This window comes from Macrobrachium rosenbergii, chromosome 29 (genome assembly GCF_040412425.1).
Source record: "Macrobrachium rosenbergii isolate ZJJX-2024 chromosome 29, ASM4041242v1, whole genome shotgun sequence".
NCBI lineage: Eukaryota > Metazoa > Arthropoda > Malacostraca > Decapoda > Palaemonidae > Macrobrachium > Macrobrachium rosenbergii.
In genome coordinates this window covers 12,980,665-13,004,759 of record NC_089769.1, presented here as the reverse complement: position 1 = coordinate 13,004,759, position 24,095 = coordinate 12,980,665, and the positions used below count along the sequence as shown (strand labels likewise).

The 24,095-nt window shown below is 35.9% G+C and overlaps 1 protein-coding gene and 1 long non-coding RNA gene across 7 annotated transcripts in view; one reads left to right on the top strand and one right to left on the bottom strand.

Annotated features, from left to right (window-relative positions):
• The first annotated feature begins 1,330 nt into the window (after nucleotides 1-1,330).
• LOC136854602 (uncharacterized) lies at nucleotides 1,331-19,582 on the top strand. Of its 2 annotated transcripts, none has more exons than XR_010857745.1 (3): nucleotides 1,331-1,520; nucleotides 8,187-8,258; nucleotides 19,315-19,582. It is a non-coding gene; the product is annotated as an uncharacterized lncRNA (long non-coding RNA). The 2 variants fall into 2 exon arrangements; XR_010857744.1 differs by having other exon boundaries at nucleotides 1,331-1,576.
• stmA (Protein EFR3 homolog stmA) overlaps nucleotides 10,862-24,095 on the bottom strand; it is a 170,961-nt gene continuing 157,727 nt past the window's right edge. For all 5 annotated transcript variants that reach the window (XM_067131056.1, XM_067131057.1, XM_067131054.1 and 2 more), the window contains 6 exons: nucleotides 23,730-23,961; nucleotides 19,299-19,432; nucleotides 19,016-19,144; nucleotides 18,708-18,846; nucleotides 18,393-18,551; nucleotides 10,862-17,159 (listed from right to left, as the gene is read on the bottom strand). In XM_067131056.1, coding sequence (XP_066987157.1) covers nucleotides 16,995-17,159; nucleotides 18,393-18,551; nucleotides 18,708-18,846; nucleotides 19,016-19,144; nucleotides 19,299-19,432; nucleotides 23,730-23,961 — 958 coding nt within the window. In that variant the 3' untranslated portion in view covers nucleotides 10,862-16,994. The remainder of the gene's footprint in view (nucleotides 17,160-18,392; nucleotides 18,552-18,707; nucleotides 18,847-19,015; nucleotides 19,145-19,298; nucleotides 19,433-23,729; nucleotides 23,962-24,095) is intronic.

The window sequence follows — 24,095 nt, the reverse complement described above, 5'->3', positions numbered from 1 at the left end:
CACTGTCAGCCTCTTGGCGCCCAGACCCCTTCCCTAATGGTAGTCCTTTGTAAATAGGTACCATAAGCCACACTCCCGAGTTTATCATTTTCTCCCTGTGTTTTGAAATTCTGCTGTTGAAGTTGATCTTTGTTTCTGAGGAGTGTTAAACATGAATTAGTTCCCTAATATGGATTTACCAAGATAATTTAAGTAGGATTTAGGCAGCAGGGAATAAGTTGCAGGTAAGGTCTCGAGGCTGCCGACTTTTGTTGTCTCTTCTCGAGTGATACCCCCCTCACTTTGCAGTCTGTGACTCGTTCCTTCGCAACAGTAACAAGTGGTCGATTCAATAGACTTTCTTTGTACAGTAACTCTAATTCATTAGTGTTTAGTCACTACACGTTGTCTGAGATTGATGAACGGATGATTATTTAATACTGTAAAAAAATAAAATTTAAATGGAAGAGTTGCAGGTTGAGCAAACCCTTTCATCATATTTCCTATCTATTTGTTGCATAATCCCAACACCATATATTCAAAGCGGGAAGAAGTTAGTTGGATCATTGAGAAAACAGAACAGTCCAAGTTTTATTTCTGTGTGACACAACTACAGTAATTTGGTGCTATATGTCTCTTACAATATGCTCCTGACCTTCCCAAAACACGAACTCTTCCATGTGTTGGCAGGGAGAATTAGGGTTCGAGAGACCAGGTCCCAACAATTATCATATATTAGGAATAATGGAGAGTTATTTCATTTTATTATCATACCCACAGTCCAGGGAAGAAGGGAATAAATTATTGAATAAAATCAATCATAAGAGAAAAAAGTATTGAAGTGGTAAGCGTTATTGTTTAATAAGATCAAAACACAAACAAATCAAGCATATCTGATTATGATAGCACTTGATTTAGAGAAAAGTGAACTTGCTGCTGTAGTTATACCCACCTTTACTCGTCTCAGCAATGCAGTATGAACAAGCATTACTGACTATGGGTTATTATGGCGGGATGAATATTGATATTTTCAATGATGATACTGGCAGTAGGTCAAAAGGTGGCCAAACATTTGAAACTTGACTTACTTTTAATTTCTCTACGCCATGTGAGAGGGGACAGCGGGTAACTGGGACACTGGAACTCTTCCAAGGAGGGCACAATGGTGAAACTGTTACACTCTCGCGAAGAAGCTGACTTTGATCCTTAAATTTCAGATTCAGGCTTGATATTTTTGTTTTGTCTCGACGCTGCATTTTGTAGAAAACAATTATTAATCCAAAATGGAAGGACATAGAAGTTGCATTTCCACGAAACCTAACACGTCATAACTAATGCTAGACAGGTTTGTGATGAATGCAGTACTGTAGCTTCCACCGTTTCTTAAGTGACGCTGTATAAGACCAATGAATTACTATATCAAGCCACACTTCTGTACCTTTTCGTGCAAATGTATTATAACTCCATGGCAAGAGAGCTATCCAAGATGGCAGAAACTATAAAACTGAACGGACTTCGTATTGTCTCATCTATTTAATGGTGTAAGTTTGTCTTATGTAGCGTCGTCGTGTAGTCGTGTTTCTAGACATCATTGGCTGTAAGTTCAGCATATAATTCTTGTTTATGCAATATGTATATCTTTTTTTAAGATTTAGGGTAAAAATTATTTATTACTGTACTCCCACTTGATTTTGTAGTCAGTTGGAGGAGTATGGTGTACTTGATTAAAGAAGCTGCAAATAATATGGGTTTGCCTAGGCTAGTCTACTTCACACGTCAAAGTCTCCGAGGTGGAACGGTATATCTAAGTCAGTTGGCCGTTATTTTTTGTCGCTCGACTGTCATTAACCCGTAATTAACCTCGGAAGTTGTACGCTGGCCATCCTGAAATGCTAGGCTATTGTGCATGGGCAGTGTTAGCCTATAGGGAAGCTTTCGGTAAAAAGTGGAGTTTCCTTCACCGGGGGTTCCGAGTGTGGAACCCCCAACTAAGTAACACGGCCTGCTAGGTTAGGTTAGGTAGTTAGTATAGTTTCTGGTATTATTTTAGAAGAGGAACCAGCCCAAAATGACATGAAAATATGTTTTTCTAGGTGATTTTGATGTGTTTTGCATGAATATCACCTTCATTTTCCTCGGAAATTAACGGTTTTAGACTTTACTCGAGCACCTACAGTTTCCCGGGCCACTCGACCGCCGACCGAAATCGGCGGAAGAACACCAAAACCAACATGTCGTGTTTGCCAAGAATCTTTAAATATGCGGATAAGGCGCGAAGCACCGTTCTGCCACGCCTTACTGTAACCCCTGTTTTAGTGCCACAGCAGCTCGACATTACCTCTTGCCAGAAAATGTTGTGCTTGCCAAGAATCTTTAAATATGCGGATAATTAAGCGCCGTTCTGCCACGGCCTACTGTAACTGTGGCTGGCAACATTACCTCTGCCAGAAAATGTTGTGCCTGCCAAGAATATTTAAATATGCGGATAAGGCGCGAAGCGCCGTTCTGCCACGGGCCTTACTGTAACCCCTGTGGCTATAGGGGAGCATCAACATTACCTCTTGCCAGAAAATGTTGTGCCTGCCAAGAATATTTAAATATGCGGATAAGGCGCGGCGCCCGTTCTGCCACGGCCTTACTGTAACCCCTGTGGCTATAGGCGCAGTTCAACATTACCTCTTGCCAGAAAATGTTGTGCCTGCCAAGAATATTTAAATATGCGGGCGCCGTTCTGCCACGCTTACTGACAGCACACATAAACAGGACGACATGTTGTTTTGGTGTTCTTCCGCCGATTTCGGTCGCCGGTCGAGTGGGCCCGGAAACCGTAGTGCTCGAGTAAAGTCTAAAACCGTTAATTTCAAGGAAAATGAAGGTGATATTCGTGCAAAACACATCAAAATCACCTAGAAAAACATATTTTCATGTCATTTTGGGCTGGTTCCTCTTTCTAAAATTTACCTAGTTTCTTTTATGGTATGTCTAAGTAATAGCTCCACATGGACTGTATGGGAACGGTTCTGCGAAACACGAAAGTCATTAGGGACCCATATGGGCAATTCTGTATATTAGCTCCGTCCGCGCCTGTTTTTACCTTTTCAGCTGGTTTTTTCTACACTTTTAGGGGTTCTGATACTGGCAGTGCATCCGTTTGTTGTCGGCCAAATGGAATGTCCCTTCGCTGTGTTTAGTACTGGCCGGGGGGAGGGGTTACCCATACGTTAACAAGTTATTGCACTTGCCGGATGGGGTATGAACCGTTCGAAACAGACGTGCCCGTGCTCTGTCTTCTGAAGATCGCGTATGGAAACCCCTTGTTGGATGGACTTCAGGGGTTAATTACACTCAAGCGCCAAAAATTAAAGGTAAATTCATAATTAGCAACCAAAAAACTGTAGAAAAAGTTAAGTTAGAAGGCAATCGCCACCGTGGAGCTACTATATAGTTCTACCCTAACCTAATGTACCCTAACCTAACCTAGTAGGCTGTGTAAAGGAAACCACTTTTTACCCAAAGTTCCCCTATAACACTGTGCATGTGCGATAGCATTCCAGGATGGCTAGCATACAAAAACATGTTAGTTCTGAGGTTAATTACAGTCAACCGACAAAAAACAACAGTAAATTCTTGATAAGCAACCAAAATACTATAGGAAAAGTCAGTTTTAAAGGAAATGCCCAACACGGAGCTATTGCACAGTTCTACCCTTTTTATAATAGGTTTCCTTAGCCAATCCCTTCTTAAACATGTGGCTCCCTTATGACTTGTGCATGTGCGGAACCATTCTATAATAACAACATGACGATCCAGTCTTTCTCCCAACGTTTCCAAAACCCCACATTCCCAGAGGGCCCCCTACCATGTTGGGTAGATATGAGGTTAATGATAATTGACCGACAGCAAACAACACCACCTCCATCAGCAACACTGAAAGTATGGGAAAAATCGATTTCTAAGGTAATAGTCTGTGTAGAGCTCTTGCTTAGAAATACCGTCTCCAAGACAAGTTGTCACACTCAAATTTATGTTAAGCATACTTACCTACAGGCATATGGATGAATGAGTATATAGTGTTTTAAGTTTTGTTATATGTACTTAAACTGTTTTTTAATTACAATCGATGGTTAGCTTAGTTCCGTTTCCAAGCCAACGACCATCACACCAAAGCCTAAGGCATGCATGCCTAGGTTAGGCAAGATCTATGGAGACCTGTATGTGGTAGTGGCCATGCTAAAGTTTGTACATTAATTTCTTGATACAGGTGGTGAATCAAAAGAATAATTGTTGAAATATGGTTTTTCTGATGGGCTAGGATATGATTTTGTTGAATTTGACATTCATTTCTGTTGCAAATACTTGAAACCACTTTACACAACAATGATTTGAGAACCACAGTAAGAGACTGGGATTTTTGTACTGTATTGGGATAGGGGAAATTAGTAAAAAATCTGAGAGAGCCTTCATTGTAGCCCAATATTCTTAACCTGATTTCACCTTGGTGCTAGTGTGTTGTGTCCCTAGAGCTATGGTTCCCAAATGGGGCCTCCTACTATTATTAGAAATGGGGGTTTGTATTCGTCTAATGGGTAAAACTAAGTTCCTCGTTGGATGGGTCAGTATAGTTCTCGGCTAGCCCTCTGCTGGGCCCCCGTTAGAATGAAGAAAGAGGAATTTATTTCTGGTGATAGAAATTCATTTCTCGATATAATGTGGTTCGGATTCCACAATGAGCTGTAGGTCCCGTTGCTAGGTAACCAGTTGGTTCTTAGCCACATAAAATAAGTCTAATCCTTCGGGCCAGCCGTAGGAGAGCTGTTAATCAGCTCAGTGGTCTGGTTAAACTAAGGTACACTTAACTTTTTTAATGGGTAAAACTAAAGATACTACCACGGCCTGGTTCCTGCCAGTTGGCGACCAGAATACTTAACGCCTTTTGTATATGTTTTTTTATGTTTATGTCTTTTGTTTATATTGATGATATTTAATAACTGATGTTTGTTTTCACATTTATCCCCAAGGGGCCTGTACTAAACATGGCGCCCATTTTGCACGTAAGATGGTAGTTACCAAACCAGAGAAGCACAGTAGTAGTAGTAGTAGTAGTAGTAGTAGTAGTAGTCTTCAGTTTTATTGTCCAATGAAACTTTGTTGTGGAAGTCAATGTGAAATTTATGTCTCACAAAAAATATAAAAAACTGTATACCACAATCGCAGTTAGAAAGTACCTTATTACGTGGGACTAATATGTCATTGTGTAGCTTTTTGGCAGAACTGTGGTTGGATATTAGTCTTAAACACATAATTAAGTACCAATGTACAATATAGTCTTCTGAAGTTATGATGGGATTTTGATGAATTTGACATAAATTTCCTCTGGAAATGCTTATCCCCTGTTGGGTTATACTGTTATTAGTTTTTTTGCCAACACAAAATTTTATATTATAAGTGACCAGGTGAGTTGGAACTGGTCATTTGAACTTGATAACAAGGTAATATGTGGCAAGCATATTAGTGGTGGGTCACCAGATTCACTTGCCTGTAAAATGTCACTTTTTCACCAGCCATAGTTTAGTCAAGACAATTTTGTTGTTCTGTATGGTCACGTTTCTCAACTGGGTTTTGAAGCAGAATAGTATATCTTTGTTTTTGTGTTTGTTCAGTACAAAATATTTTAATTACTTTTGTCTCTCTACCAGCAACCTGTATCATGAAACATCAAGTTCACCGAGTTAAGAATTGACAATATTTTATTAACCTTGTTTTTGTAAGAAGACTGTGGCTTGATACTAGTGAAGCAAAGTGGTAGTGTATGGTTCTCTCTAGAGGAGTGGGTTAGGCTCCCCTTTGCTCTTCCTGCTCTCTCCTCAGTCTTCCATTTAGTAGAGGATGCCCCCATTGAGAGTATTTCCCTCCAGGTTATCCTTTGGGTTTTCCTGTTAGTGCTCCCTTCTCCAATGAACTTGATTACCAGGAGCTGTAGTTAGTCACAAAGACCATGTTTGACTTTCAGTGAAACTCCCAAGGAAGGTGAAGATCAGTTTTCTTCTTTTTGGCCAGTCTCTATAGAGACTGCCCTTGTGTTGTGTGGTCACATTTCTGCATTGTTTTATATGTTCATATAGCCTACTCTTCTCAGAGGCTTCTGTTTTGTCCTCTTCCTGCTCTTGAAAGCAGGCATGCTTGTACTTGGGACTGTCTCTCTTTTCTGTCTCTTACAGGATTTTCCTGTTAACCCCAGCTCTGCCGTGCACTGGCGAGTACTGGGTGGGTGTTATCACTCGTCTTACAACCCCAGGGATTTTGGGTGGGTGTCTGATCCGTTCGTTCTAGTTGTTTGTGCCCTGCAACAACCATTGAATCTATTGTCATGTTTTATGGTAGTTGTTGCAGAGTTTTTCTTAGCTTCCTTTTTGCTCATATTATTGAAGCAGGATTGGTATGTCGTTGGTAGAAGTCAGGATTTGGGAGTTCATACTCAATGCTTCATCTTGCTTTTGAAACCTCAAAAGAAGGTAGAGAAGAGATTGTTGGAGAGAAGATAATGGAAGTGCTGGGGATAGAGTATGGTGCAGTCCTTATACTAATTTTTCTTTTCAATGCTGATGCCCCATTTTGTCAGGTCTTTGTCCCTTCTTTCAAGTAGGAATCTTAGCCTTCCAATAAATTGCCTTCTCTCTTTACTGGTTTGTTTAATTGGTCTTGGTCAGATCTTCACTTAGTTTGGTATAAAGTCCAGGAAGGAGCTGTGAATGCTATTATTGTACTGTAAAATTTCATTACCATATGACCGGTTTTCCTTGAATAGTTACAGGTAACAAATTCCCTTTGGGAATGGATGCTTTGGCTTTCCCTTGCATGTCTATCTAAGGATATCACACAAGATTTTTCTCTAAACCTTTTGGCTTCTTGAGCTCAACTGCAGGAATACGTGATTTTTCATGGTTTCTTTTGTTCCACAGTACAACTACCATACTTCATTCCCCCTCTGTAAAGTTGGAGGGAGTGAGTATTCCCTCTACTTAGAAGGTCCTGGCAGGTTGACTGGAATTCCATGCTCAGGCTTTCTTCCCCTGCACTTCCGTTACGTCACATTACCCAAGACAAACCTGGAACCTTCCTTTTGATCCTACAACCTTTGAACAGAACTTCCAGTCACCTGAGAGAGGAAAACATGGTTTCTCCTTTTCAGCACTCAGGGTTTGGAGTTAATCCTAAACATAGTTAGGAGAACTTCAGTCTCAGGTGTTTAGAACAGGACCCAGACCATCAGACTCCCTTCCTTTTACTACAAGAGAACACCTGTTGGCCCCTGGATGCTTTCTTCCTGGGTCTTTGGTGGTTGCTCAACTGTTCCTTAGTTTGCCTGGGTCTTTTTTTGGACAAACATCTCGCCTAACATGCATCCTTATGCTTGGGTTGGTGAAGAGACTCCTTGTTTTCTAGGTCTCTTCCCTTCCTTTGCACCCATCCCAACTGTTGGACAGCTCAATTTTTGTTCTCCTGGACTGGTAGATGCAGGAAAGCTACAGCTGAAGATGTGACAATGTGTTCTCTCTGTATCTTTTGTTGAAGGGAAGCTGCCATTCACCCTGTTTTCCCATTATATAATAGGAAAAACAGGATTCCTTAGACCTTTCTTAGAGCATAGTTTAATATGGTGAATTAAACTTTGGCCCAGGTTCCTATCAGTCTCAGCCTTACAGTTCTATTAGCATTTGCATCTCTTCACCAGGCTGTGCACTTCAGTACAGGAATCACCCCTCTCCTCCTCATGTACATGACTAGGAATCTGACAATTCTGGGTGGATGTTTAGATTGTCCTCCCTCCTTTTGCTAGTAGCAGAGACTTTTGGGACATGGCACAGGTATACAACCTTGCTTGTTCCTCCACTTCAGACCAGTGCTAGTCAGTTCCATTAGAAAATGCTCCCACCTAAGGTGTAGGTCTCCTGTATAAAAGGAAATAACTACCAAATTTTAACGATACATTACTGTAATTTGTATTTTTGAAGATAAAGTACTGTAATTTGTATTTTTGAAGTGAATCTTACCTCACTGTTATGATAGCCGCATCCCACATCAACATGGCTGGCTAGTGTAAGAATTGCCATGATGAGGGAACTGACTTGATTAATTTTATATTGAAAAACCACAGTGAATATGAAAGTGTAGTAATCCCTTCGACTGATAAATCTCTCTCTTTACAGGATTGAAATATGTACATGGATTTAGCCAATAGGAGCAAATGTTGGCCTATATCTGTATCAGCTGCTTTTAAGGTAAGGAATATGCTTAGTACAGTACCAAGGGAGAGACATGGGATGCCCCTTGGCCCAATAGGAGCTGGTGTACAAGGTTTGGATGAGGTGAATTACTGTTTGCCCTTGCGGGAATACAAACCATCACCTTTTATATAGGAATATTCCTCAGTGTAAACTGGAAATTACCACTGAAACCTGGCAACATGGCAGGCATGTAAGCCAGAGTGTCCCTCACTCACCCCCTGTAAGCCAGCACTTTTTCATGGGCCATGGATGAGAACTGATGTGTGCTGTGTTCTTACTGCCTAAGTTGTTGACGCTGCTGCTGCTTATCTTCTGTATGTATGGCTTTTGTGTTGTTTTCATTTTGGATGTGAACTAGAAAGGTGAACAACTAAGAATTGAAGGATGTGAATAGGTATGTGGATTCCCATTATTTTTGTTTGGTCTCAGGATTAGGACCTGCAGCCCAGACATTTTAGCAAGGGGTTTGCTTGCAGGTCTCCTCTGTAGTGATAGGGGTTTGGTAAGAAATGGTAAGGCCAAAATACATGTGCTGGTGCTTTTAGGGGGAATGCAGTACTACACCTTTGACAGCATATCTTTTTTGGTTCGTCCTTCTTGACTGCCCTACCTCTCTTCCTTCCCCTCTTGTTCAGTCTGAAGGGGGGTTTTATATTAGTAACTTACCTACGTACATTGCTATAGTTTCTATTAACTGGCAATTAAAAATTTTGAAATTCATGGGTTGCGCTATTTTGTTTGGCTAGGTGACTAACCCCTCCCACTTTAGGGGTAAGAGAGGAACAACTAGCAAAAGTATTCAGTTTGTTTCTGCCAGCTAATGGCTGTACACCAGCTTTTAGCAGCATCTCTGGTTTTGGAATTCATCTTTCCTATTGATTTCTCATTGCATTTGCTGAAGTATTCTTGCTTTGATAGCCTTTCGGCATTATTAGATAGAGTTAGACTCTGTTTTTTTACCTTACAGTAAACCCCCTGCATTCGCGGGGGATACGTACCACAACCCCCCCGCGAATAGCTAAAATCCACAAATACTTAAAACCCTTCTAAAAACACTTAAAACTGCCCATTTTGATAGTTCAAACACACAAAAAAAAAAACTAAAAATGCATATACTGTACAGGCATTATCCTACTTACGATGGGGTTAGGTTCTGAAAAACCCATCATTTGTTGGAAAAAATGTATCTCAAATATAACCTAGACTACACTAGGGTATTCAATACCATGTATACATATATGGAAGCCTACCCTACACTATAAAGTATACTCTATACATACACGTTAATATCAGCTAATTCTGGAGGTTCATGCAGTGACTTATGATAATTCAATACAAAGAGAAATTGAATAATAAACAAGAATTGAATCAGCCTACACTATGGTATCTCATATACATATATGGTAGCATAGCCTACATTATACTCTATATTCTCATATTAATATCGTATTATGCTAACATCAACATAATGATTATGCATCTTTTTATAGGATCTTTTAAAATGTGATGCTTTACTTCACTGTATCCAATATTATATATATTCTTATACTGTATTGCTTTTGTGTTATAAATTGCGATCATAGCAATCAACATTTTGTTTTGGAAATCGATTATGCAGTAAGTTCATTTTGCCGTGTTTAACTCTGTCTAGCTTCTAATTAGGGTAAATGAATCTCTAGATACTTTATTTATATGGGACATGGTTATTTTTCGTTGTAAGAAGTGTTTTTAAGTCGAAATATAACCTAAATAAATTACATTTCGTTGTGAAATTAATTTAGCAATTTTTTCATTAGTAGATGACGTTGGCCGTTTGGGGGCATGTTTGTTTCGTGTAAAAATCAAGATTCCATTTGGTATTTTCACTTGATTTCATCAACATGAGCTTCACATATTTATCGTTTATCGGAGTAAAAGCATCAGTAACGTGTGTTCTTTCATGCCCAGTAGTTTTGATTAAAATGCTCTCTCCAATTTTAATTACAGTCGAGTTTCATCCATGTTGCCAATGCACAATAATATATGGTCATTAGCAGCTTGAACAAGCATTTTAAATTGTTTTCAAATGTAATTAATTTTCTGTCAAACTCATTCCTTTTATGACATTTTGGTCCACTTCCCGGAACAACTGTTCTTTGGCTTCTGTTTCAGGACCACTTAAAAGTAAGATAAGCTACTCTAAGGACCTTGGGAGACTAGTATGCATACACTCTGTTTCCTGGAGAGCAATGCTGCTGCTTCTTTCAGCTTGGAAGTACCTGGAATTTTTGTCTGACACACGATAGGTAAGGACATTTAAGTAAAGGATTTCTATGAGTACTGTAATGAATTTTGTCTAAAAAATAATTTTTCTCATAATGCTGAACATTGCAGCATTTGTAAAGGTATATATAGACTGCACTTACTTACAGCCCAGTTCCAGTGGTGTTTGCTGAGGCAAGCTAAACAAAACTGGTGCCTCATAGGGGCAGGAAATCTAACATGCTTAACATAGTAAAGACCAACTGTATTTGTCTTACTGAGTGTGATTGATATTATTTTCATTAGTCTTTGTGAAGAATTATTTTTGGAAGTACATGGGGAAAGCAAATAAAATGTGTACATTCCAAATTTTATTTCACACCATTCTATAACACGTAACAGCAGATCACAAGAAATACAAAATGTAGCAGAATAACTTTTCAGAATACCTGCACAGGCAAACATGATTTAATAATGGACAAGTTATAATCTTCTGCAGATTCGAATCGCATAATAAAACATTTCAACATCTGCATGTCTCTATACAGTTCTGAGTATTTAAAAGGTAATGATTTACAAAGTGGTTTCACTTAACTTACTATCTTACAGCCAGCATGACTGACTCTTCATCTCCACTTCAAAAGATTTAGTTGATAAGATAGTTTTTCTCATACAACATAAAAGATAATTTTCACTAGGTAAACAGTATTGTAAAGTACAGTATTTCTTATTGTACTGCAGACAAAATAATCGGTGGAATAACAACTAATCAAATTGTGGCAGAAGTAGGGGATGAACAACTGGTAAAATTAATATTGTTGAAATTAAAACTGAACATAGCTGATAAAATATTTAAGCCTTTTCAAACCCAAAATTAACTACTATACTATTCAGCATGAATCTTTCAAAATATATGAACCATGATTGATTTTATAAATGGCATATCTACTGTATATCTAAAATGATAGATTAGTGTACTGTAATGGTAAATTCTAAGGCTATAAATTGTCCTTAGGCACCAGGATATCTGAACATTTGAAGAGGCAAAAATATGAAATCATGTGTGTTATAGGAAAAAGAAAGTGAAGGAAACTAATTTTAACTGAAATGGAAATAACAATGATACAAAGCAGTGATAAGAAACAAGAACAAAGGTTTCATAAACATAGCTAACAGTGCTGAATTGCTAGGCACTTTGGCCTTCATGGATTTTGTATTTATTTAGCTAACATTCTTGGTTGACAAGTTATTTTCTAGAGGAACTGAAAAATATATCAGTACAGCATGACAGGAAGGGTCTTTAAGGAAGTTGAAGGATCTGTTAGGAAGTTTGAAAGCCATAAAATTGCCTTCGAATAAAATGGAGTGGGCACATTGTTCTTTGCAGTAAGAGGGATGCCGTAACTAAATTTTAAGAATGTACAACAATCTCTGAAATCTGTGCTTCAGAAATATTTTTCTCCTATAAAGGGTTTAATTTTCCTGGCACAAATTCATTAACTGTCTTTTATATACTCATAAATTGTCAGTTTGAAAAAATGATCATTCTGTACTTTGGCAGAGATTCCTAAGTAAATAAATTCAAGTTTTCTATAATTAATAAAATTTCCAAGTAGGTACAACTCCTCTGATAATGTTACATGTTTTCTCATATCCTTAGTTTGGTCTCGGTAAAAATTAAAGGGCTTTACTACACAAAAACAAGACAATCCCACTGTGCAGAAAATTAATTTACTATACAGTACTGTACACAGTATGAGAATGTGTATGTGCTTCATCCTAAATACTGGTATATAAAACACATGGAAGAATAACAATAACTAGAGAGCAATGCTTGAAATTTGCATGAATACTATTTCTTGAGGAAATAATATGGATTCTAATAAAGCTTTGCAGTACTGTATACCTGTATCTGAAAATGAAATATTTTAAGTGCATGTGTAAATATGTACTGGGTATGTTACTAAAGTAGAGGTATAAAGATGCATGTGTGCAGAATATGATCATAAAAAAACAGAGGTATAGATATCAAGGTTAACAAGTAAACTTTTATACAGGGTATATATATATATATATACAACATAACTTGCATAAACAATAATGTACATTACAGACTGTCCTTAACTTATGGCTACTTCAACTTTTATTTATCTTCACTTAAGGGTGATGAAATTTCTATGAAATATTGTATACTATAGTGTAAAAAATATATTTATAAAATGATACATGGAAGTAATGTAATGTATAAACTATGCAGTAACAAAAAAGAATAATAAACAAGTTAAAAAAATCAGCTTTGCAAAAGTAATATAATAGTAATAGATACTGTACAAAGAAGAGAGCTACTGCATATAAGACATGCAGTTCCCAGATATGTGTCTCATGGTTGGGAACCGAATCCAGTCGTAAATAGGGGATTATCTGTATCCATAAAAATAATTAACTGGTTTTGCTGGTACTTGAAATGTTTTTACCAAAATAAACATATCTACTGTACCGATGCAAATGACTGTTTTGTTTGGCACAGAAAAAACTGCACCATTACAAACTCTCAAGCACCAAAATGTATAAAAATAAGAGCAGTACATAAAATGCTTTCTAAATGCTGAGATATTGGTTTTTAATTAAATCTAATATTTTACATGTTATAAATTTTAAAGAAACTTATGCAACCAGGAGATGCATATAAATAAGTATCAACTACTGTTGTTAGTTTTCATTGGGGGGAGGGTGTTAATAAGTGAATTTTGCAAAAGGTAATGTATATTATCTGGGAAAATACTACTGTACTCTAGCAACTTGAGTATACAGCTACTAATTAAGGGTAAACCATGTGTTTTTCAATTATAAACTCTTAACAGAACAATCCGTGACTGTACTGTTTGAACAATCATTGATGTAGAGTACTCGTCGTTATCCCACTCTTTTATATGGACTACGCTGCTGTAGCTTAACCCCTTTTACTGTATTACTGTGTAATACAAAAGTCATGATTTGCCTCAGTTTTTGGACATTGCATTACTGTAACATTATCATTAAGAAACAAGTCAAGCTGTTTCTCTCACCTAATAACTGAATAAAATACGATTCAAGGCAAAAACTAAATTGAACTTTGGTGTAATGCTGTGAAGTTCGAGTCATCACTGAAAAGTAATTTACTCGAGTGAGGCTTTCAAAACAATTTATTTCACTTGTACTCCAACAAATTTGTTCTTGGTATATTTTACAACACTGTGACTGCTGGGTAGCTTCATTTTCACAAAAAAACATCCCTTAATGACAGTGTAACATGCAGTTTATACAGTATCTAAATGACTTTTCTTTATGCTACTTAGCTGCAGGGTATTGTTTTGAGGCTCAAATTAAGAAGGCTAAATATTTCTTTGATAATGAAAAACATCATAAAATATATAGCAAATGTGAAACTTTGTAATCTTAGTTTTTCACATCTTAGCTGCCTTTCCTTCCTAGTAAGCTACCAGTATTTTATGTTCTTTGTTGTGTGCATTCTGCTGGCTGTGTCATTGGTTATATTCTACTTTCTTGAATGTGTCTCACTACTGTTTAGAATGTAGATGAATAAGTTATAGAAAATAAGTTTACTCTTTCTGATAGGATGTGTATTCCTCTTAAGGCACTTGCTCTTGGTTCTTAAAGTCCATCTGATTTTGTTAATTTTTCATAAAGGTAGGCTGCAAATATGTTGACCTATGAGTTGAATTAATGTTGAATAACTCTAGTTTACTATTGTCTCAAACATTGCAGTGCCTGCTAAATTTTCATCCAGAACATTTTTTAAGTTACAAAAAATTCAGTTGCAGTGGCACAAGCATATAACTTGAGTCAGAGTAATTTGTTCAAATTAAGTTAATTGGGAAATGCTTTCAGTACATCTTGTTTTATATATAGCATGCATAATGATTGTTCATTCAAAGGAAGTTGCTAAGAGTACAAAGCTGAGTTATTTAGAAGTGATTCTTAATTCCCATGTATTTTAGGCTCGCTTTTGATGTAAACCTTTACAGCTTATACTCTCTTTCAAATTACCTTGGTGACTGCCTGGTAAAATGAGTTGGTCAACATCATGACATCCATATTAAGGCTTCATGTGAAATTCTCCGTACTGTAATATGTATTTGTATTAATATTTATGACAGCTGTCAAAATGTTAATATATATTTATGACCAGAATGTTATGTAAACTTTATATGATACATATATCTTATTGTGCTATTCATTGGGATAGAACAAAAAATATACAGAGTATACTTATGAATACGTAATATCAATTTCTTATGGTTCCCTGTGCTGTGTTCTGCATTTATACATTATTCTGAAACACTTTGTTACTACTGTACACCCAATTTTTTGTGTCTAGAAAGGTAACATACTCTACACAATAGTAATGGGTTTAGCTACAACCTATACTGTCTTCTGCTAATAATTTTTTTTTACCTAAGGTGTAAACTGACAATTGTTTTTCTATAGTTACCAAATGTAAAACCTAATAACTCAACTGTATTGGTACATAGTTACGAGAGAGGTTTGCCTCCACTAAAAAAAATCCAATGTGTGTTAACAGTACACTAGTATAGTACAAACTAGTACTTGTATGAAATCACTGTGGTATGATATTCATGATAAATGAAATATTCTTGTAATTGTAGAACACCTGGCACAGGACTTTTCAGCCTTGCATTTGAAAATCCTTGGGTTAGCTAAAGGATCTAAACACTTTTAAAACTAGTATCTGGTATACAGAGCATGAACATGTGAACATTTGAAGTTCTTACAGAACCATGTTGTATCTTTGATACTTATTTAAAAAGATAGAGGTAAGTCCATTTTTCCAATTAATCTGAAAAAAAAAGTACTAGATATTATGTATTTTGTACATAAATTCTGGACTGTGGTTGCATTATTCCTAAATTTGAAAAAGGTTTAGAAACTGTTGGTCTAGTTCCAACCAGCTATCTACATTAATGAAATCTTATTTTTTTCCTTCACAAAAATGACAATGTTTTAAAGATTCTAAAAATGCACCTCAACAACAGTGAAAATACTGCATTCTGAAATCAATCCCAATACAGACTTAACTTGCATTTAGTGTAAGAATAATTTATCTCATATTTTTGCTTGCAGTCGTCAAATGTACAGTCTTAATTCCTTAATTGTATTTTTTAATATGAAGATTATCATTCTAACTAGGAAAGTTCAAGAACACTGTATTTGGAGCAAAATTGTAAGATTTGTGTATATAAATCAGCCAAATTCATGCAGTAATCTTTTCTTAGAGTATGAATATTCTTACTTACTTACTTACACATGTTGATTGGCTTAATATAGTAGTTTTCCAACTTCATTAATGACTAAATAATTGGTGTACAACTTACCTGAGATTATAATTTATAGTTTTTCAAACATTCTTGTAGCCTACATGGCAGAAGAAATTAGCAATTTTCTTTTCAAGATCCAAACTTAATGATCTACCTGACCGTCATGCATGTATAATAGGAAAACAAGTAGCCTACTGGCATGATATCAACCTGATGCTAATGGGAATCTACTTGACCATACAGATGATGCTATGGGTTACCCTTAGGTTTACTGGTTTACACTGGAGTTACAAATACATTATTACATTAATGCACTTTCACAAACAGGGACAGACAAACATACTTCAAGAAAGACACAAACAACATCATCTGTACTGTACACACAAAACATAAAAATCATGTCACCGGTTACGTATTCACTGCAAGTGTTCGATCGAAGTCCTAGTGTTCTCCAGGCATGCATGTATGATAAATTTAATAAGGATGCATGACTGGAATTAATTTTTACTTTATGATGTTTCATAACTCTTAGAGCTTTATATATAAAATAAAGAATAAATGATGAGGTAACACCTCTGCCGCAGATTTTTAGGAGTGAAGTAGACTTGCATAGTTTCTATAATTGATGTAAAAAAAACTTTTCAGTTACAAGTGAATGCCATCCTGTAGTAAATCTTCCTGGGCATATACACAACAAAATAATTTAAAGTTTTATACAAATTATTAGGTTTCCTTAATCAATAATATAAAATGCTTTTCAACAAAACAGTATTAAATGTTATATATCAACATTATAAGAACAATAAACTTTTTATATTAAACATTCTACTTTAGAACATCTAGTATAACCAGTACATAGTAATCAATTTTAAGTACTTCATCAACTGGTACACGTGATAATATACCACCGTAATAGATTCTTCAAAAAATTTGTACGACTTTCAATGTATCCCAGCAAGTACTAACAAATGATTGTTTAATGGGAAAAGGCCATTTCATGAAGAGAGGATACTGTATACAAAGGTGTCTATTGAAGAGTAGTAGCTAAGATATGACAATTCCACTGTGTTAGTGCTGGAGCTGTGTTGTTGCAGGTAAATTTTAGAACTTTAAATAAATATGTTCAGTACCCTAAATTAATTAGAATCACAGATTAATAGATAAAGATATCGGGATAAGGCAGCTGGTAAATGGAAGATGGAGATGTAATCCCAGCTGCACTATCACAAGTCATGCCAGCGGCAGGCTGGGCAGGGGGACAGGTGGGTGGAAGTCTGCTGAAGATCTCTGTCAACTTATTCTGTAGGGTGTCAGGTTGCTGAAAAGCATGATATACTGTGTAAGTTTGTGAAACATTCAAGATATATTCAACTTATCAAGCTAAATTTTTCAAGTGCATGTGATTCTGTTCTTCCAAGCACTGCAGCAGAAAATATAAAAATATCAAACATTAGTTTCTATAAATACAAAATGTTACTTTATAAAATTTTAAATTTAGGTTGAAAGTAGGCTGCTGTATACAGTATATACAGTACCTGGAAGAAGGGAACTCCTGGTACCATAGAGGATGAAAGATTGCCCTTGAAGTGGGACAAGACTTTCATGTCTCACACTACCTATTCAATTTGAAACTTTACCCTTGAACTGATTTGTTTGTCCCTTGTTGCTAGATTCTCAAAAGCCACTTACTCTTATTTACAAAAACATATTTAAAAAATTGTATGCTTATGCAATGAACAAACCATTGCTCTACAATAAACAAAAAATTTACCCTGGCAAGAAAATTATTGATGTGGTAATAAGCTTTCCAGTTTTGATGACAATCAGATAAAAAGTGTTGTTCCTTATTGAACAATTGCAGAATATTTGACAAATTCAACCAAAAGACTGTTTGAATTGTGCTTTAGTAAATGATGCTGGGCTTGTGGTGAAATTAATGGTAGTTATACAGTAGAGTAATACTGAAAAAGAGTATAGTATTATCAACATACGTTTTTTAAAATCTCATACAGGAAACTTGGAAATCATAGAATAGTTACTTCACTTTAGTACTGTGCTTTTCAACTGTTCCTACCAGTCTTTTTGATACTAATATGAATTAGCTCTACAAGATGACTGAGTCACATTTCTAGCCTCCAATAAGGGTTGCCCATTGGCTTTGTTCTTAAATGAGAGTTAAAATTGTAGCTGGGTGATGTTCAAGAAGTTGCACATCTATATAGGTAAAGACCTATGAGAGCAGACAAAAAGGAATAAGCCAGAAAGCAATGCAGCTGTGGCCAAAGGAATGTTGCAATGAACCATTTAGTACCATCTACAGTGTGCCACACAAGGCACACTTTAAGTAGTAGCTCCCTATGAGAGTTTTGCAACTGGAGCCATTCATACATTATTTGATTTCAGTTAAAATATACTTTTAAAATCTGTCATTTTCTCAGGAGAAGTGTGCTGAATGGAACATCATGACTAACATCTGGACAGGCAATACTACTCAAATGTGACTAGTATTGTGTTGTAAATCTTTTGATATAATCAAAGACGTAATACTTACCTTTGCTTGAATTTTCGCTACAAGAGCTTCGAAAGATTCAGTCATAAATGCTTCTGTAATCTGCTTTCTGCGTTCCTCTTCTGCCTTTCTGCGTTGCTCAGGGCTCTCTGTTAACACTTTCTTTAGAGCCTCAAATGTTATCTCTTCTTCTAATGGGCGCTGCAATACACATTTTAGAAAACTTAGAATAACCTATTCTTAAGTAAATGGGAATGAACTATCAGTTAAGTAGATTATAATTGGCATAAGAATATCTTTTGTAAACCTACATTATTTAGCATCTTTCGGAATTTCTGAATTATATGTATTACTTACCCTTGTAAGTCCAGGTGAGGAACAAGCACTGTCTACTTCTACACTGATGGAATTAAGGTCGGCTGCAGAAGAATGCTGAGTTGTTGAGTGCCTTCTCATCATGCTAGATATGCTGGCATTTAGACGCTTCTCATCAAGACTGGCAAAAAAATTGAGAGGAAATATGAGGAATATCAAATTAACATTCAATAGTTGTACAATACTTAAAATGCATATGCCATATCAAGAAAAAATACTGGAGTCTAAATCTAAGAGTACAGTATTGGAACTTCTACATTTATGCAACAAGTATGGTATGAATAACTTACTTGGTACTTGTGAGAAGATCCAAAACCTTAGCATTGTCAAATAGCAGATCTTCGGGCATATTGCTGTGCAGCAAACTAGAATCATAATGTGGTAGTAGTTCTGGCAGTAGATGTGGGTTGGTATCAGATCTGAAATTGAACCAAATCAAGATAACACTACTCATATACAGGGAACTCGACTGTAAATTTTCATTTTTTTTAATAGTAGTGGTAACTTTAAATAGGAATGATGCTCAGAGCTTTTTAGCAGTGCCTTACTGCATAGAAGCGTACTAATACTTACCTTTTCTTTATTACAGCACCAACATGGTCTTTGAGTGTTGGAACCATGTGAGAAATGACGACCATGACGGCAGCAACCATAGCATGGAGTTGAATGGAAGCCACTGCGTTAACCTTCCCACTCTGGGCTGTGTTCTAAATGGAAAAATATTGATGAGTGATACACTACACTTATTTTTAGTACACTTCATGTAAATCCATTCAGTAAATTTATAATTTTATGTCAGTACCATTTTCAAAATTGTACATCTTTCGCTGATAAAATAATTACATCCTATAACTGATGGTATATTATTAATTCTCATATCAAAATTTATATAAGGTTTTTTCTTGACTAGATGTCTGATGAGTTTTTTTTATTATTGTTTATTTTGCAATACTATCAGGTAATTTAACCAGACCATTCAGTCAAAACACCCAACTCATGGGGCAGGCCTAAATATTTTGACTTTCACAATAAAATTTTGATTTTTCTTTCAATAAATTGCAGTTTTCTTGAAATTTTGATAATTGGATGAATAGAAAAAAATTATGAAAGATTTTAAAAAATTCCGTAACTGATTTTTTTCCAAAAACTCACATTTTCTGTTGGCTGAAATTTTGACATTCCCTTTAAATATGTTCAACTGTTTTTATTGACTTGAAAACTGCATACAGGATTATTATTATGGGTTATAGAATAGAATATAGAATTTAGGCCAAAGGCCAAGCGCAGGGACCTATGAGGAAATTCAGCACTGAAACAGAAATTGACAGTAAAAAGGTGTAAGATGTAAGGTGTAAATGGAGGAAAACCTTGTAGTTGCACTATGAATCAACTATTAGGAGAGGGTGGGAAGTAAGGCGAAAGAAAGAGAATATGAACAGAGGTACAGTAAAAGGAATGAAAGGAGTTGCCGCTAGGGGCTCAAGAGATGCTGCAAAGAACCTTAAGTAATGTGTACAGTGCACCACATGAGATGCACTGACAGCACTAACCCCTCTTCAGGAATTATTGTGGGTTATTTCATTAAATAAACATGGGTTGGAAGAGAGACCAGTTTGAAGACAGGAAAGAATTACTCTAACTGGGTGCTCTTCTTGTTTTGAAGACTGCCACAAACCAACAGTGGGTTTGATATCTTTTAATTTATCAGATTCACCAATCCATAAAATCTACCTTTTTAAAAGATAATGTAATGCAATTTAAAGATGCTAAGTACTCACTGATGGGAATGGTTGTTTTTGATCTTGTCACAATAGTTGCAGCTTTGGCTGCTTCATCAGTATCTTGATTTCATTTTATAAGAACATGAGCAGGTATTCAATATATTTCAACACTTACACCAGCTTCATATAATTGTGGGATAAAAACCTAATTTTTAGGACAATAGTGTTGTTGGCTATACCAGTTCTAGAGTTACTGAAAAGATAAAATTTTGTGGTGGTATATTTCCAATAATTTTGACTGCCCAATTTACAAGTCTATGTTGTACAATTATAGCTTTAATTCTCATCTGGTCTAGGTCCTTTTCTATACCCTTTCTCTAAGGACTGGCCTTCCCACAAATTGGCATTCAGACACTTCTGAATTTACCATTTTACTGAATAACTGATTCCCTTCCCTTTACATTGCTTGCCCAAACCATAACAATTTTTGAAATCTCAATTTATTTTTCAGCCTCAGAACATTAAATCTCTCCCACTTTCTAAATTATGATATAAACTTCCTAGGACACTTCAGCTGCATATCTCAGCATTTTGTAATTAAATCTTTTCAAAATGTTTTAGTTTCTTTGTAAATGCCAATACCTGCTGAGTACCTACTCTGTTTTCTGTTAAGATACTCTTATTCACAGTCAACGGTCTATTTCTACTATTAAATATGTTGTTGCTTTTTCTTATTTTTTGCTGCCTCTTTAAGTTTTGCCTCACAGATTAGCATGTCATCTACGCAACACAAATGTTCAAACCCTTCTACGAGATACCTCTGTACCATAACATAACCCATCTCCACCATTTCTTCACTATTAGCTCTTCTTGTACATGCTGGAAATAAAAAATCCCTTTCTCCATTAAAACTTCTCAGTACTAAACACCTGCTGTGACTATCTTTTATCTTTGGAATGCTGTACAATATGGCATTCCTACACCATGTCCATTTTACAGACTTAACTTTTCCTTTGCTTCCTTTATTGTTACACAACCTTGGTTTTGCTTTCCTTGCTTTTCAGTCATTTATTCTCCATTTTCACTCTCCCGTCTTTTAAATCTTTCTAATAACTCTTCCTCTAATTCTCCTGATAACATCAGATCATCTGAATAAATCCTCTTAAAGCAATCACACACAACTTTGTAGATTCCTTGGTTATTACAGTAAATAGTAAGGACTCAGTAATGGTCCTTGTTGGGCACCAATCTTCTATCTGAATTTTTAGAGCATACTGACAATGTCCTCACTTACGATCTTGTCATGATACAATGCTAGCAGTGGTCTTTCTGGTACCTTTTGCTTCACAACAGCCATCTAATTGATTGTTAAAGAGCCTCAGTGAATGGTTTTCACGGCTGGAAATTTTTTAAAAATGTTTTTTTTTTTTTTCCCACTGTCTTCCATACTTTTATAACTTCTACAGTTTTAATTATAAGTGAGCACATTAACCATTCCATCTGCATATTACTGGGTTAATACTCTCTTCCTGTTCCTCTAGTACCATCATCTTTACATTTCCTTACGGTATGATCTTCTCTTCAATAACCAGTTCTCTAGCTAATTATAACCGATTGAATATTACTCTGGAGTGTCTTTAATCCATATTTTTTATTTTTGTGTATGATGAAACTTACAATCCTTTGCAACATCTTTATTTCTCCTTTTTCACATTTTTATTCTTTAGTCAGCTTGCTTTTTCTTCCCCTTTTTTTTCTCGCTATCAGGTCAAAGCACACCAATTTATGCTCTGTTAAGCATGTCTTACCTGGTAAAACACCCTTCTTTCTTTTTCAGAATGCAGTTGTAGCTTCTCCACTTCATTTAGGTTAACAACCCTTCAGGGCTCTTAAACAATGTATTCAATATCCTTCAATATCCAATGCCTGTTTCTCACTATTGGCTTCAAAACCAACTATCTGCTCTGGCAAGTCAGTTCAAGTTAACTTCCACTAGCATACCTTCTGCCTGTGGAAGTTATGGTACTACATCTGACAGCTTTCCTGACATTTTTGTTTTTATCTTCTGGTCTTCTGACTTGCTGTGGGTATACTGAGAACAGGCTCCAGGTTTCCTATAATGACATGTCAGTTATACTTATCACTTTGCCTCTTCAATGTCTCAAAACACTTCCATTTGAAAAGAAACTATTTCTTTATTTTGCTACCAACAGATTTTGTACTTGTTCCACTGTACTTTATTTAACTTCTTACACACAGCTTAAATTTAATTATTTTCTTGCCTGCACCTACTCCACTCCATTACTAACCCAGACATTTCTCACATTCACAGTGCCTACTGTCAGTGAATTTAAGATTTTTCATCCAGTTCACACATTATTATTACAAATTTAGGAGTCTCATTTGCTCTGATTGACTGACATACTCATACATGTGTCTTGGCTTAGGATTGGCTTAAGGGTCATAAATCAACCCAAGTTCTTGTTACCAACCAGAACTAATATATATCAAGTTAACTTACAAATCAGCAAATGAGTTTTGAATTTAAAATAACAAAAATCACTAATCCTCACCTATATTTCTGGGTGCAGTACAAGATGCAAATACTGTTTTGTTGTAATGAATGTTTCTGGTTAAAAAACTGTATAATAAAAAAATGTTTGTAATAATGAAAAGCCACCAGCAAAATAGATAGGGTAACTAATAGTTATTTCAGACATGCAAATAAAGCATTCACCATTCAGCACTGTTACAGTACTACTGTCTGAATTTATTTATATAAAGAATTAACTATCCCAAAATTTTACCATTACATTTTCCTGCAGCAATACAATTCATTGCATGTCCAGTAAATAAAAACAACAAATTTTATTTATAAACAATCATAAATCACTAAATATAGCATGTATGATTTTGTACCTCCAACTAGATAACAAGTCAAAATTCTACCCTTACGTTTGACCTGAAGGATATGTTCCTTGATGAATACAAAAATAATTAGAATGAAAAAGACTTATATAGACTGCTGAGTGGGATATGAAAAAGAAGGAAAAGCAGTTGGGAGCTAAAGGGATGTTGCAAAGTACCTTTAACATTGCTTGTAGTACTCATTTGAGGCACTCCTTGAACGAGCACTCCTCACCAGGGACATTTGATCTTGAATTTTTTTTTATTTTTATCAAATTACATCAGGAGTTCTCCTAAAAAATTAGAGTCACCTTATTGGTATAGATACATGCAATATTAATTGAAGCACCAAACCATTTTAAAATAATAAACTTACCTGTATGTAGAACAGAACTCGCAGAATGTCCACAATGACATCATCACAACGTATTTCTGTGACAAGGAGCATAAGTGTTGCATATATTGCTTCAATATTGGCGAGTCTATTGTTAGCAAACTCACAGTTCTCTTGAATAGATAACAGCAGCTCATTTCCAGACTTCTTCCAGAAGTTAACATCTGGTCTTACAGGTTTTCCTATGGTCAGTCCGAGTTTGGTCAATTCCAGCCTGAGGAGATTTGTGAGTATACTGTATAAATGTCTGGCAAAACTAAAATGGCATAAGTCTTACTATTATTGTAATTCCCCAGCTTCCCCTTATAAACACTTAAGTCCCTCATTAAGAAAAACTGAATACAGTAA